The 15350-nt window shown below is 35.9% G+C and overlaps 1 protein-coding gene across 1 annotated transcript in view; it reads right to left on the bottom strand.

The window, feature by feature from the left end:
* Positions 1 to 15350, bottom strand: part of LOC114100112 (steroid transmembrane transporter SLC22A24-like) — a 40626-nt gene that overhangs the window by 13063 nt on the left and 12213 nt on the right. The window contains exon 6 of the mRNA XM_027944751.2: positions 6518 to 6633. Coding sequence (XP_027800552.2) covers positions 6518 to 6633 — 116 coding nt within the window. The remainder of the gene's footprint in view (positions 1 to 6517; positions 6634 to 15350) is intronic.

The following is a 15350-nucleotide window of genomic DNA, read 5'->3' as shown; positions in this document are numbered from 1 at the left end:
GAAGTAATTTTTGGGAGACAAGTAAGTGGGAAGACAGTAGAGTACATGAAACAAACACACATATATATTAAAAAACATAAAAATATTAAAGTAGTAAAAATTGGAGAAAAAAGAAAAGGAAAAGAATATACAACATAACTGTAATATCCTACTATTCAGTCATCTCATTTTTAATATCCTAATTCATGCAAAGTACTTGGTTTCATATATGTTTGGGATATGAGAGCAGGAGAATAGAGAGAGAGAGAAGAAAGAAAAAAATATTGAAGGGAGGAATACAGATTGTTTTGGTTGGAGATCAGTAGCTTTCCTATTTCCCTTCTCGTTTAATAGGTGGGGTCTTCTGTTGTTAGCTGGTAACTCCACCTTTGGGATAGTGAAGGTAACCATGGGAGGTTGAGTTGTTCCTGGGTGGAGGACACCTGGAAGTTGGGTGTGACACGCACTAGTCCCCAAGGGGAGACTGCACCAGAAGGATCTCTTTTGAGGCCTACTACTGTGATGTGAGCACCTGGTCTTATTTTCTTATCTCACCTGAAGACCTCCCAGTTCCTAGTCTCTGTGTCTCTAAACTTATCACACTCACTCTCTCCATTACTGTTTCCTAATATAGGACATTTCTTTCTGGGGCTCTTGTGTGTGATGCTTTTGGCATGCTGTGCACCTGCCTGCTGAGAGCTATTTTGTGTTGGGCAGTCACTGTGCTGGGTAAGCAGCTGCTGGGGAGCAGGAGGAGTTAGAAACTGGGAACCTGGCTAGCTGGAGTTCCAAACTGGGAGTTTCCTCCACGAAAAATGCTCATGTAGGTGACCCAAGATGGAAGCATTTGCTTTTATCCATGGGGTGTCGGGTTTGCTGGGGGAAGGAGCCAGGTGATGGTGTTGGATGATGAGTTCAGAGACTGGATATGTGGCATGCAGTGTGTGGCTGTGGCTTTCTTCAGAGTCTATGTGAAGTTCTCTGGTGCAGGCAGGCTATGGTGCATAGGGGACTATCTCTGTTGCTGCAGAGTCCCAAGATGGAAGTGACTTGGGGGCCCACACAAGAGTGGTGGCTTCAGATCCAGTGTGTGGATAGTTGTCAGGTATCCTGTGTGGGAGCTGCATCTGGGATTTCTGCTCAGGTGGGTGGATGAAAGTTTTATGTGGGTGCTGATGCCTATGGTCCCTCTCGGGCACCAGGTAGTCCTGCATGGGTGAGTACTGAATGGCATAGTGCTGTGATTCCTGTGCAAAAGCAGGAATATTACTTGAGAGAAGAGGTATTCTCACTTCTTGAATCACAGGTCACAGAGCAACACAGAATTCTTCGTCTGTCTGGCCCACCATCTTGCATCCCTAGTGTAGTACGTCTTTAAGTATTTCCTGTAGTTCTGGGAAAATGAATTCTTTTATTTTATCATTATCTTGGGAAGTTTTAACTTTTCCTTCCATTGTGACTGATTGCTTTGTTGGCTATCAGCAATCTTGATTGGCAATATTTTATTTCAGAGTTTGTATTATTTAATGCCAAGCCCTCCTGGATTATAGGGTCAGAGCTAAATCATAATTATCTTTATTGGTTTACCTCTAAATGTGACTCAACATTATTCTCTGGAAACTTTTAAAATTCTTTCTTTTGTCTGTACTTTTTAGTATTTAACTTATAATATGTCATGGAGATTCTTTTCTGGTCTTGTCTATTTTGGTCTCTACATGCCTCCAATATCTGGATATTCATCTCATACCCAAAGTTTCAAATATTTTCTGTTATTATATCACTGAGTAGGTTATCAATGTTATTAGACTCTATCTTTTCTCATTACTCCATGTATATAGGCCTTAAATTTACTCTCATAATGTCGTAGAGATATTGTATATTGTTATTGTAGTTTCATTTTTTTTCTTAAATACTGTCTGAATGATGACATTATCTCTGAGGTTTGAGATTATATCTTCTACCTGCTCTAATACATTAAAAAGGCTTTAATTCAGCTGGATTTTTTATTTAACTTACTGTGCCTTTTATTTTCAAGATTTCTTCCAGTTTTTTCAATATCTCTATATCTTTTTGTTGAATTTCTCATTCTTTTTCTGTAATGCCTTCCTTAGTTTATTCAATTTTCCTGACTTTTCTTGGTATTCAATCCTCTTTTTAAATAGTTATTATTTTGAATTATTTATCCAGCATTTTATATACTGCAATATCTTTGGAGTCTTTGCTTGTGAGTTATTAACCTTTGGATATTTCATTTTACTACAATTTTTCATATTTCCATTTTTAAGGTTAGTGCTTCTGTTGGGAAGGATTTCTCTTCCAAATTTATGTCAAGAACTTTGTAGGGTACAATCTTTTCTTGGTGAAGTGTTTTTGGGTATCATGTTGCTGTAAATTGTTGAATATAATTCCAGGTGTGTTTAATAGTATATCTTTCCTGATACTTGTTTTGTAATGTATTTTATTACATCCCCTCCCCTCAGTGGAGGTAACCCAACACAGTAGCTGCCCAAAACAGGTGTGCAGTGTGACCAGGGCCCACCTATGGGAGCCCCGGGGTGAGAGTTTCCTCAATTGGAAACTGATAAGGGAGAGGGAGGTGGGGCTAAATTTGGAGCCTAACAGAGAGACAAGGAACTGGGAAATCTCCAGGCAAGATAGGGAGATAGGACCACGCGCTAAAGTCATATTAGCAGTCCCGAAAGGAGACCAGTGAGGTGAAGTCTCCAGGCAGGGACTGGTGGGTGCCACTCCCCTCTTCCAGGTGCCCTGCATCAGGACCAGTCTTCCCACCCAGGTTACCTCCACCATCCAAAGAGCAGAGACATCAGCTTACAACAGACAATGCCACCTATTGGATGAGAATAGAAGAAGGAAAGATACAGATCTCTAAAGCTAGCAACAACCCTGGTTTCTTCCTTTAAGTTGTTTTTTTTCTTCTGCCTTTCTATTCTCTAGCCCTCACACCCCAATATATATGAAACCAAGAACTTTGCATAAAATAGGATTTGAGGATTGAGTCATCTGAATAATATAATACAGAGGTGTTGTATATGCCCTTTTTTCTTCATTCATTTCCCCCCCCTTCAACTTTTACTATTTTAGCATCTGTATTTTTCTAAATACATATTTGTGTTTGTTTTATGTACTCCACTGTCTTCCCACGTATTTGTCTACCATAAATTACTTCCTGTCTATTCCCTGGATACTAACCCTCTTCATTAAATTTCTCTTTTGGACTTCCTAAGACATATTACTCTATATCCTCACATCCTACCTCCACAGCATATCATCCTACACCCCACCTTCAGTTCATTGTCCATTGTCACAAACTGGAAACCTTTTTACAAAACTCCTGATTATACTTTAGATAATAATTGAATCCAACAATTCTGGACATTGAGACTAAGCTGTAAGTGTCTTAATAAAAACAAATTGTTCATAAGTGGTATATTGTTGATATTAGGACCTGTTAACACTGTTCTTTCCCACAAATGAGAGGTCTTGGAACCCTACAAGAGCACTAAAAATCTATAGGGTAAAAACAATAACACTCCAGACCCACAAAGCTGGAAAGGAAGACACACAAGCAGCATGAAAAGACAAGGGAAGAAGTGCCCCAAACAAATTAACACACCACATCATTAGAATCATTGGAAGCCCAGCAGAAGAAATTACAGAGAAGGAGTTTATGATTCACATGGTTAAAATGTTCTGTGAACTCCAGGAAGACATAAGAGAGCAAATACAGGCAGTGAAAGATCAATTTGACAAATACAGGGAAAAAATTACCTCAACAGGGAGACAGAGGTTCAAAAAAAAAAAGGAACAGAAATCCTTGAAATGAAAGAAACAATAAACCAAATTAAAAGCTCAAATGAAAGCATCACCAGCAGAGTAGACCACTTGGAAGACAGGATATTAGATAATGAGGATACAATATATAAAGTTGAAAAGAACATAGACCACACAGTGATAATAGTAATAAAACATGAACAGAACATTCAACAAATATAGGATAGCATAAAAAGACCAAATTTAAGAGTTATTAGGATAGAGGAAGGCATAGAGGTACAAACCAAAGGAATGAACAATCTATTCAGTGAAATAATATTAGAAAACTTTCCAAACATGAAGAATGAATTTGAATTCCAAATTAAAAAGCCTACAGGATGCTGAATGTACAAAATCAAAACAGATCCACACCAAGTCACATTATAATAAAAATGCCCAACATACAGAATAAAAAGAGCATTTTAAAAGCCACAAGAGAAAGGAATCATATTGCCTACAGGGGAAAACCAATTAGGATAATGTCAGATTTTTCAACACAGACCTTGAAACCTAGAAGATCCTGAAGCAACATATATCAAGCTTAGTAAAATCTAATAGTGTGTATTGCATTGGAGCTTGAGAATTCCAATTTCTATGAGATTTCAAATGGGGGAGTCTTTCTGGTAGGTCAGGCAATTGTGTTATATATACAAGGGCATAAGGAATATACCCTCTGTGATTTCTTTTCTAGACTTGATAATTCTGTATATATTAAAAGGGTATGGGAGCAATCTATTTTGAAACCCTTCATAGATGTGGTATTCACAGTCTTAGTGTTATTATCTTTGCTGTTTCTATAAGGAAATATGTTCATGAGTGAGCACTGAGTCCCTCTAGCCATTCCTGGTTGTCAATTTTGGGGTTCTCTCCTACTCTTTGTGATATTGTGTTGCTGAAGTTTGAGTGAGTTAGGTAGTATATGGAGGAAAATGTACTGTCTCCTAAATGGGTAGAGTGTGTGGCTCAGAAGCATAATATCTACCAAATGAAGGTAAAGTGTTAAAACCAGATCTCCAGCATCTCCCAGAAAAAGAAAAATAAATAACAGTAACAATAGTAGTAAATTATATATAGCATTAAAATGAATACCAGAGATGAACTATGACATTTTCAGCACTAAAAGCCACAAAACAGAAATGGTGGGGTCAAAAATTAGCAACAGCAAAAATTACAATCAGCCATGAATATATCACTAAAGGAAATACCAGGTGTCAACTATGACTTCCAAAATAATAATAACTGTAAAAATATGAATGGTGTGGGCATAAATTACATAAAATAGTGTTAAAATATGGGAAAATTTTGGTTCATTAAGAGAAAAAAATGGGAAAAAGTGCAAAAGAAAGATTAGAATATTATAAAGGACAGAAATAAAGCAGAAAAGAGGCATAAAGTGAAGCCCCAAAACAAGAAGGAAAATTTTTAAAAAATGAAATAAAGTGGAGAGAGAGAGAGAGGGATGGGGTGGGGAGAGAGAGAGAGAGAGAGAGAGAGAGAGAGAGAGAGAGCAGGAAAATTTTAGTATTAGAAGAAGAATATGGGAGAGAGAGTCACAATAGAAAAAAAGATAAAATTTCACTAACCCTAAAAAACAAAATAATAAAATAAAAATCTTTTAAAATATGAAAAAGAAAATGTACATACATATATACATTCACACATACTTATGTATGCATACAAACCACACTGCAAATACAATTGGAAGAACAAAAAATTTGTTAACAATTAATGAAAGAATTGTCTTCATTGTGGTGGTTGAAACTGGCCAAGGATGCATATTTACTACAAATGCCAGACTGATCTTCCTTCCAATTCTTTCTGGGGGTATGTGCATCTTATAGCAAAGATTTGGGGATTATTAACCCTTTCTACTTTTTCTTAATTGATATACCTAGAACCAAATATGGAGTGGTCCGACTCAAAGCTCATTGAAATGACTCTTAGGTTTTCAGTTCATCAGTACAAGGTAGTATGTATGAGAATTACCATCTGTTGGAATGTTGTCTAGAAAGTCTAGGTTAATGTATGCTTAGGGAAGAGATGAGGCAAAGATCTAAATGGAAAGTTCCCACAGTTGAGATCTATCCATTATTTGTCATATTCTTTGTCATATTCTGGAGACATTAGTAAAAGAAACCAATAAGACCAGGTCGATGGCAATCTATTCTGGTTGTCCCAATCCCAGACACTTTTTAATAATTTTATTCATAAGGTAACCAAGTTCCCTGGGTGAGGGGGCACAGCACACTTCACTACCCAGGACTATGGCCTTCCAAGGCTCAATCCTTGAATGTAATCATGCCTGCCTGTTTGGCTTCCTAAATATCTTCAGCTGATTAAATGAGTCGCCAGACTCCATGGGAAAGTAAGGCACACTCCTCTCTGTATCCCTGAACTGAATTCTCCTGGATGAAATCTTCTGTGTGCCTGTTTGAACAGCATGTATTCTACTCCTTATGGTAGATGCCATCCAGGATTTTCTCCAAATCTTTGACTGTCCAGTATTGAATTTTAGTGAATTCCCTTAAACATCTACCTCACTGAGACACAGTATTCACTTGATTCAATTCAAAGCCATAGAGAAACTGAAAGGTGCAAACTTTCTCTACTCTACCATATTTGTCCCTCATGGCTAATAATTTTTGAAAGGAGGAATGTGGCTGCATCTTAAACATTTTGAAGTTACTAAACATCAGATGGTACTTACCTGGAAAAGCACATGCAGAAGGTTCTCATAATCACTTTGGGTGCATGGAGCAATTGAAAAATTGATGGTTTGGTCTGGACTGCATCCAACACCTTCTGTATGGTGGATTTCACATACTGAAACAACAAAAACAACAGGCACTTATAATATGTCAATAATGGGCAGGTATAGTAGTAAGTACTAGAGGATGAGATAAATATGCTCACTATGTTTGAAACATCTGACTCATTGGGAATATGGATGCTAAATGATCTACCTCATGTAGCGTGAGCTACAAAGTGATTGGGGAGAATGAAAACTACCTACAAATAAAGCCAGTTTAAACACTTATTTTATGATAGGTAAAAAGGATTAAACAAAAGATTTTCACTGTAAATCAAAAACAATGAAAAGTTACTTGTTTAAGGATTTGACCTTTCTTTCCTATTCACTGTAAATGAGACTTTTCCCTCATTGTTAGAATTAGAGTTTATCTCTGTACATCAATGGATTTTATAAAAGCTAGGTCCACTTTATGATTTGGTCCCAAGTGGACCTTTTCTAGGTATTGTAGTCATGCTACCTCCACTCATGATTGGAGTGTACAGAGTTACATGAGTGTAAAAAGTAGGTTATCTGTCAATGGAGTATGATTTGCACCCAGGCCAGATGTTATAGCAGATGAAATTTGGTGAAATTCCATGTGAAATATAATAGTTGCAAAAACATTTGGTTTCAAGGTTAGAATTTTTAGGCCTGACACTACTGTTACTTTTTATTTTGGGGAAGGTTGGTCATTAGGTACCTAAATGTTATATTCTGGTGTTTTATGGTACAGCAGGGTGTCTATTGATAATGATAACATATTCTGTATTTCCAGAAATGCTAGAATAAAGAATTTTGAATGTTCTCAGTACAAAGAATAACTGTTTGAGATGATAGATATCCTTACTCCAAGTTGAACATTACACAATGTATCCATGCATCAGAATGTCACATAATATCACCAAGTATGTAAATTTATTACGCATCAGTTAAAAAGTGAAAGTAGCCCCTCACGTTCTTACTGGAGTTATTAAAGATTGCTCAGTGTCACAAAATAATATCAAATGTATTCAACAAGAGAGAAGGCACTTAATAATTTTCAAAATAGTAATACTTTATTTCTGATAATAAAGATACAGTGAGCTGAGCATGGTGGCACATGCCTGTAATCCCAGCAGTTTAAGAGGCTGCGGCTGGTGAATTGCAATTTCAATGCCACCCTCAGCAACTTAGTGGGACACTAAGCAACTTACCTAGACCCTGTCTCAAAATAAAATATAAAAAGGGTCTGGGATATGGCTCAGTGGTTAAGTACCTTGGCTTCAATCCCTGATGCAGAACAAACAAATCAACTCCCCCAAAGTAGCCCAAAACAAAACAAAAATAATCAAATGAACAAAACAAAACAAAAAAACACCCTCCCCACAACAAAAACAACAACAAAAATTATACTGACTTAGCACAGGATACCACAAACAATTGTTTTCCCTGGAGCTCCAGTAAATAAATATTTTAGGCCATACAGGCAATGATTTTTATTGCAACTGCTTAATTATGATGCTGTAGCACAAAACAGTCATTCATAATACAAGATCAAATGGGTTTGACTATGTTCCATAATATTTCATTTAAAAAAAAACAGGTATTATTCTCAAAAGAGTTTGCTAATCTCTGTTTAGTGGATGCTATTGTATCCTATTCACATGTTTTATTCACTTCTCCAGCTTCTGGGAGTGTTGATGGCTGGTTGTTGTGGCCCCAACTGTGAATTGCCCTTAGATAAAGACAATCTCCTCACCCAATGCTATACCCTTGTCCTTATCCAATAACTGAAGAATTCAAGCATATTAGAACCATGCTTCCTTGCTTCAAGGCAGAGGAATTCTCATGGGAAATCCTAGTTCCAGTGTTTCTTGCAAGATCTCCTGGGTTCTCTATTACAACTGCATTATACTCTGACTTTTATTTCTGGCTATTTTCATTTTTGTTCTCCTCACAGATAATGTTTTGAAAGAAGACCTCAATAAACCTTCTGCACACAAATCTCAGATTTCCCAGTTTCTGGGAAAGCAGATCTATAATACTTGTAATTGTATGGTAGTAGTCAAATAAATTGATTGTATAATGAGAATCTAGAACTAGATCATCCAATGAATATCCCATAGTGGTGTTAGCTGGTGCATGCAGTTGTAATTCAGGTATTTAAATTTTCACTGGTGGTAAACTGGAATGGGTTGGTTGTGATCCCAGGATTTCAAATTTTTTTTAAAAAGGAATAATTGTGAGGATTTTAGACTTCAGTAGCTCTTGTAAAGTGCTATGAATGCATTTAAGAAAGACATTTACTAGTAGTGACTGACTACCAATCTAAAGTGGAATGTGAAAACCAGAAGATGTATATAAAGAGCAGTATATAAGGAGACCCTCATCTTCCACAGGTAGAGGGCAGAAAAATATGAAGAACAAGTCCCAGGACTAAGTTTTAAGAATAATGTCAGGTTTATATGACATTATATGGTGTGGGAAGCCATTCTCGCATGTGATAGGGCACCTCCCTGATTGGCTGTGAGGCGTTCTGGCTAAACTGTGTCAGAACTAATCCCCACCCTTTCTAGGTGCAAGAGCCCATCCGTGTGGGGGTGTGACTGACCATCGACCCTGAGACCAATCACTGACCCTGACCTTGGAATGCTGTCCCCCTCGACCTTCATTGGATGGAATTTTCCCCTGAATTTCTTGTTCCCTAATAAAAGGCCACTCCCTGGCGTGCTCTCTCTCTCTCTCCTGCTAGTTTGTGAAAACCTCGCTGCCCTATTGGGTGGCTCGAGGCAGGAGCCCGAGGGAGAGCCATCTCAGACCTGGTCAAAGAAAAAGCTAAATTGAGTTTTGTGTGTTTATTTTGATCTCACTAGTTAACTTCTATGCTTCAAACCTCTAGTATGAAGCCAGTGTGCTGGTCGTGCAGTGGAATATGGTTTCTTTTGTGAAAAGACCTGGCCTTAATTGAGAAATAGGACTTATTTGGGGATGGTTATAACTGAGTGGAGGCATTTGATCTTTTTGAATCCCTTCATTCCCTAGTAATACTTGGCATGAAAATATATTGACCCCCCACCCCCCCCACCCCCGCTAAAATCTAGTGCTACTGCCTGGTTTAAAGATAGTGCAGAGTTTATGCTTGCAAGAAAATACATAATTTCCCTGCCATGATTTATAACTATTTTCCTCCTACCAGATAACTAAAAGAAAAATATAATCTGTTTGGGAGATGTTTTGTCTACTGAGTAGGAAAAGTGCCTGTATGCTCAAAGTGCTCAAGTAGCAAGCAGAAACCATCAACTTGAGAGCATACATGAGGAATAATTTTTTAATTTCAAAATTTTATTGGTGCAAATAGCAATCATACAGAATAGTGGGTTTCATTGTGGTTTATTCCCACATGCACATAACATAATTTGGTTAATTTCATTTCCAACTAACACCCCATTGAACTCTATTTCCTCCCCCTGATAATTTTCTTTACTCTGACAATCTTATTCAATTTTCATGAGATTCTCCTTTTTTCCTTTTTTATATCCAACTTCCACATATGAGAGAAAACATATGACCTTGAATTTATGAGTCTGGATTATTTCACTTAACATAATGATCTCACATTCCATTTATTTTTTAGCAAATGACAAAATTTCATTCTTCTTTATGGCTGAGCACAACACTGTTGTGTATAAATATACCACTGTCTTTATCCCTTAATCTGTTGATGAATACCTGCTCCATTAGTTGGCTCTTGTGATTTGTGCTGCCATAGATATTTATGTAAATGGATCTCTAGAGTATGCTAATATTAAGTCTTTTGGATAAATACTGAATTATGCACTCTTATACCTGGTAATATGGTGGTTCTATTTCTAGTTTTAAGGAATCTCTATTCTGATTTCCATAGTGACTGTAGTAATTTACATTCTTACAGAGTTCAAATATCAGAGTTCCAATTCCCCAGCATCTTCCCAGCATTTATTGTAATTTTTCTTAATACAACTGTGTTGTATAATTTTAAATTAGATATTATGATATATCCAGTGATATATTTTCTTTGTTCAAAATTGTTTTGGCAATTATGGGTCTCCTGTCTTTCCATATGAATTCTAGGACTCATTTTTTTTTTCTTTTTTTAGATCTATGAAGAGTTTATATGTTGATGGGTATTGCATTGAATGTGTAGATCATGTTGGGTCATATGGTGATTTTATCAATATTAACTCTACCTATGAAAGAAAAGATTCTAAGATTAAGGTGGTCAGCTAGATATTAGACAGAAACACTGCACCTGATAGAAAACAATGTAGGCACAACACTACATGTTGGCTAGGAACAGACTTCCTTAACAAAATTCCTAAAGCACAAGAAGTAAAATAAAAAATCAACAGACTGGTTGGTATAAAACTGAAAAGCTTACTTACAGCAGAGGAAACAATCAAGAGTGTGAAGAGAGAGCTTACAGAACGGGAGAAAAATTTTGCCACCCACGCTTCAGATAGGGCATTAATTTCCAGGATATAAAAAGAACTTAAAAAGCTTAACACCACCACGACCACCATCACCACAACCATAATCACCTTCACCCAAAACCAGTCAATAAATGGGACAAGAAACTAAAAAGACACATATCAAAAAAGGAAATAGGAATGGTCAACAAATATATGAAAAAAAGGTTCAATATCTATAGAAATTAGAGAAATGCATATTAAAACTACAATGAGATTTTATGTCATTTCAGTCAGAATAGCAATTATCAAGAATACAAGGAACAATAAGTGTTATTGAGTATGTGGGGAAAAGGAAACACTCAGACATTGCTGGTGGGACTACAAAATAGTGCAACCATACTGGAAAGTGGTATGATGATTACTCAAAAAATGGAATGGAAACACCAGTTATTCCACTCTGCAGTATACATCCAAAGGATTTAAAATCAGCATACTATAGTGATGCAGCCACATCAATGTTTACAACAGAACAATTCACAATAGCAGGCCTATGGAGCCAAACTAGATGCCTATCAACAGATGAATGGATAAAGAAACTGTGGCATATATACTAAACCCAATGCAATATAAATCAGCCATAAAATGAATAACTTTATGATATTTGCCACAAAATGGATGGATATGGAGTCTATCATGCTAAGAGAGATAAGCCAATCCCAAAAGACCAAAGGTCAGATTTTTCTCTCTTACAAGAATGTTAACACAAAATAAGGTGGGAGGAGGGGAAGAATAGAAATTCAGTGGATTAGACAAAGTGGAAAGAAGGGATGGGGGGAGAGAGAAATAGAAAAGACAGTGGAATTAATCTGACATTATTTCATATGTACACATATGAATAGAACACAATGAACCTCACAATTGTGTACATCCACAAGACTGAGATCCTAAATAGAATAAGATAAAAACTATGCTTGTATAAATATACCAAAGTAAATTCTACTGTCTTGCATAACTAAAACAGAACCAATAAAAGAAAAAGAAAAACGATCAAGATGGTCAGAGTATAAACTTGAATAAAGGGGTAGTTTGTTTTTCATATGGAAATAATTGTTCACAGCTTTGAATGACGGCCTGAACACAATAATAACTACCAATGAGATAGAAGAAGTAATGAAAAGTCTTCAAACAAAGAATAGCCCAGAGTCAGATGGATTCTTATCTGAATTCTACCAGAATTTCAAAGAAGAAATAATGCTAATGGTCCTCAAATTATTCCATAAAATAGAAAGGGATGGAATACTTCCAAATTTATTCTATAAAGCCACTATCATCCTCATACTACAATCAGATAAAGACACATCCAGGAAAGAAAACTGCAGGCCTATTACCCTGATGAACTAAGATGAAAAATTTCTTAATAAAATATTAGCTAATCATATTCAATCATATATTTAGAAGATTACACACCAATACCAAGTTGATTTTTATGCCAATCTTGCAAGGATGTCTTAACATTCACAAATCAATACGTGTAATTTCCCACATAAATAAATTTAAGAACAAAAATCACATAGTCATGTCAATAGATGCAGAGAAATAATTTAGCAAAATTCAGTACCTATTCTTGACAAAAAAGGAAGGAAGGAAGGATAGATGGAACTACCTCAATATTGTAAATAGTATATGCCAAAAACTCAAAGCCAATATCAGAGTGAATGAGGGAAAATTGAAAGCATTTCCTTTAAATTCTGGAACAAGACAAGGATTTATATCCTCACAACTTCTATTCAATATATATTAGAAATTGTAATTAGAGCAATTAGATGAGAGAAGAAGATAAAAGGAATAAAAATAGGAAAAGTAGAAGTAAAATTATCACTATTTCCAGGTGATACAATCCTATATTTAGAAGATCTAAAACTTTGATCAGAAGACTGCTATATTTAATAAACAAATTCAGCACAGTAGCAGATTACAAAGTCAACATACATAATAAATAGCTTTGTTGTACACCAATAATAAATCTTCTGAGAATGAAATCAGGAAAATAATGCAATTCACAATAAACTCAAAACAAAAAAGCAAACAACAAACAAATAAACAAAAACACATAAAAGAAACCAAAATCAAAATAACACATTCCTAGGAATAAATCTAGCAAAAGATATGAAAGATCTGTACAATGAAAATTATACAAGATTGAAAAATGAAATTGAAAAAGACACAAGAAGATTGAAAGATTTCCATGTTTATGGGAAGGCACAATTAATATTCTTAAAATATATATACTACAAAAATCATTATATAAATTCAATGCAATCTTCATCAAAAAGCTAATGATACTCTTCACAGTCTTAAAATTCATTTGGAATAATAAAAGATCCAGAATAGCCAAAGTTATTCTAAGCCAAAAAAGCAATGCTGGGGGCATCACAAAGCCTGTCTTCAAATTATACTACAGAGCTATAGTAACAATAATTGTACTGGTGTAAAAACTGACACATAGACCAATGGTACAGAAAACACAGAGATGACCCAATACATCTACAATCATCTAATCCTTGATAAGATTACCAAAACATACATTGGAGAAAAGATACCCTTTTTAACCAATGGTGCTGGGAAAACTGGTTAACTAAGTGTAAAAGCATGAAACTAAACCCCTATCTCCTATCCTGCATAAAAGTCATCTAAAAATTGATCAAAAACTTTTGGAATTATACCAGAAATTATGCAACTTCTAGAATAAAACTGGGTCAACACTTCAACATTGTCACTGACCCTTCAAAAGGACACTCAAAAGTCAGGAAATCATGCCCAGAATTAATAAATGGAATGGCATAAAATTAAAAAGAATCAGTACAGCAAAGAAAACAACAATTAAAATGTGAAGTGAGTGGAAGAGAATCTTTGTCAGCTACTCTTCTGACACAGGATTAATTTCCAAAATGCATAAAGAACTAAACACACACACACACACACACACACACACACACACACACACACACCTAACCTAAATGGTAAATAGGCAAATAAATTGAAGAGACACTTCTCAAAATATTCACATGGACAACAAGTAAATAAAAAATAGTCAACATTTTTAAAAAATTAGGTAAATGCAAATGAAAGCTACACTGAGATGTCACCTCACTCTTGTTACAATGGCAGCCATCAAGAATACAAACAATAACATATGGTGGAGAGGGTGTGGAGATAAAGGAAACTGTTAGGCTGTTGGTGGAACTAAAAATTAGTACAACCATTATGGAAATCAGTATGGAGGTTCCTCAAAAGTCTAGGAAAAGAAGCATCACGTGCCCCAGATATACCATTCCTTGGTATTTATCCTAAAGACTTACTCATCATACTACAGTGGTACATGCATACACATATTTATGTCAGCACAACTCACAATAACAAAACAATGGGACCAGCCTAGGTGTCCATCAACAGATGAATGGTTAAAAAATATTGTCTATATGCACAAGGGAGTATTAATCTATCATTAATAATGAAATTATGTCATTTGCAAGAAAGTGGATGGAACTAGAGAAGACTATGTTAGGTGAAATAAGTCAAACTCAGAGGTTAGGGTTGTGTGTTTTCCCTCCTATGTAGAAACTAGAGAGGAAAAAGGAAAACAAAGGTGGAGGTGTACCTCCTAAAAATCAAAGAGAGATTAGTAGATTAGAAAGGAGGGAGTAGGAGGCTACGTAAACAGGAAATACTGGGGAATGATATTGACTAAATTATATTGTTATATTTTGTTCTCATATGAGCCTCACCATTATGTACAACTATAATGCACCAATAAAAACGTGGAAAAAAGAAAGGTAGCCCTCATTAATCCCCACCTCTTGATTTTCATAATTCTGTAATCCCCTCTTCTTGACTATGGATTGCAGATAGTGACTTGTTACCAGTAAACAGAATACACCAAAAGCAATGGATTACTACTTTCAAAGGTAGATAATGAAAAATTGTGACTTCTACCTTGCTAGATTCCCCTATCCAGCTCTACATTTAAATTAAATGCTATTATTTTGGTGAGACCAATATGACAGGGAATGAAGTCCTTATTCCAAGAGTCTGAGAGCAACTTAATCTTTCCCCAAATCATGTTACTGGTCTTGAAAGTGAAGCTTTCCTCCAGGGAGAGTTTAGGTGATATTACACCCCCAATAAATATCTTGACCACAAACTGTGAGAGACTGTTAACCACAGAACCCCGCTAATCACTGCCCATGTTGCTGTTTTAAGATACTATATTTTTAGGGACAATTTACTCCATAAAAACAGAACTCATTACATGTTGGTACTAG

Source organism: Marmota flaviventris, chromosome 9, assembly GCF_047511675.1.
Source record: "Marmota flaviventris isolate mMarFla1 chromosome 9, mMarFla1.hap1, whole genome shotgun sequence".
Lineage (NCBI taxonomy): Eukaryota > Metazoa > Chordata > Mammalia > Rodentia > Sciuridae > Marmota > Marmota flaviventris.
This window is presented reverse-complemented; position numbering and strand designations above follow the sequence as displayed.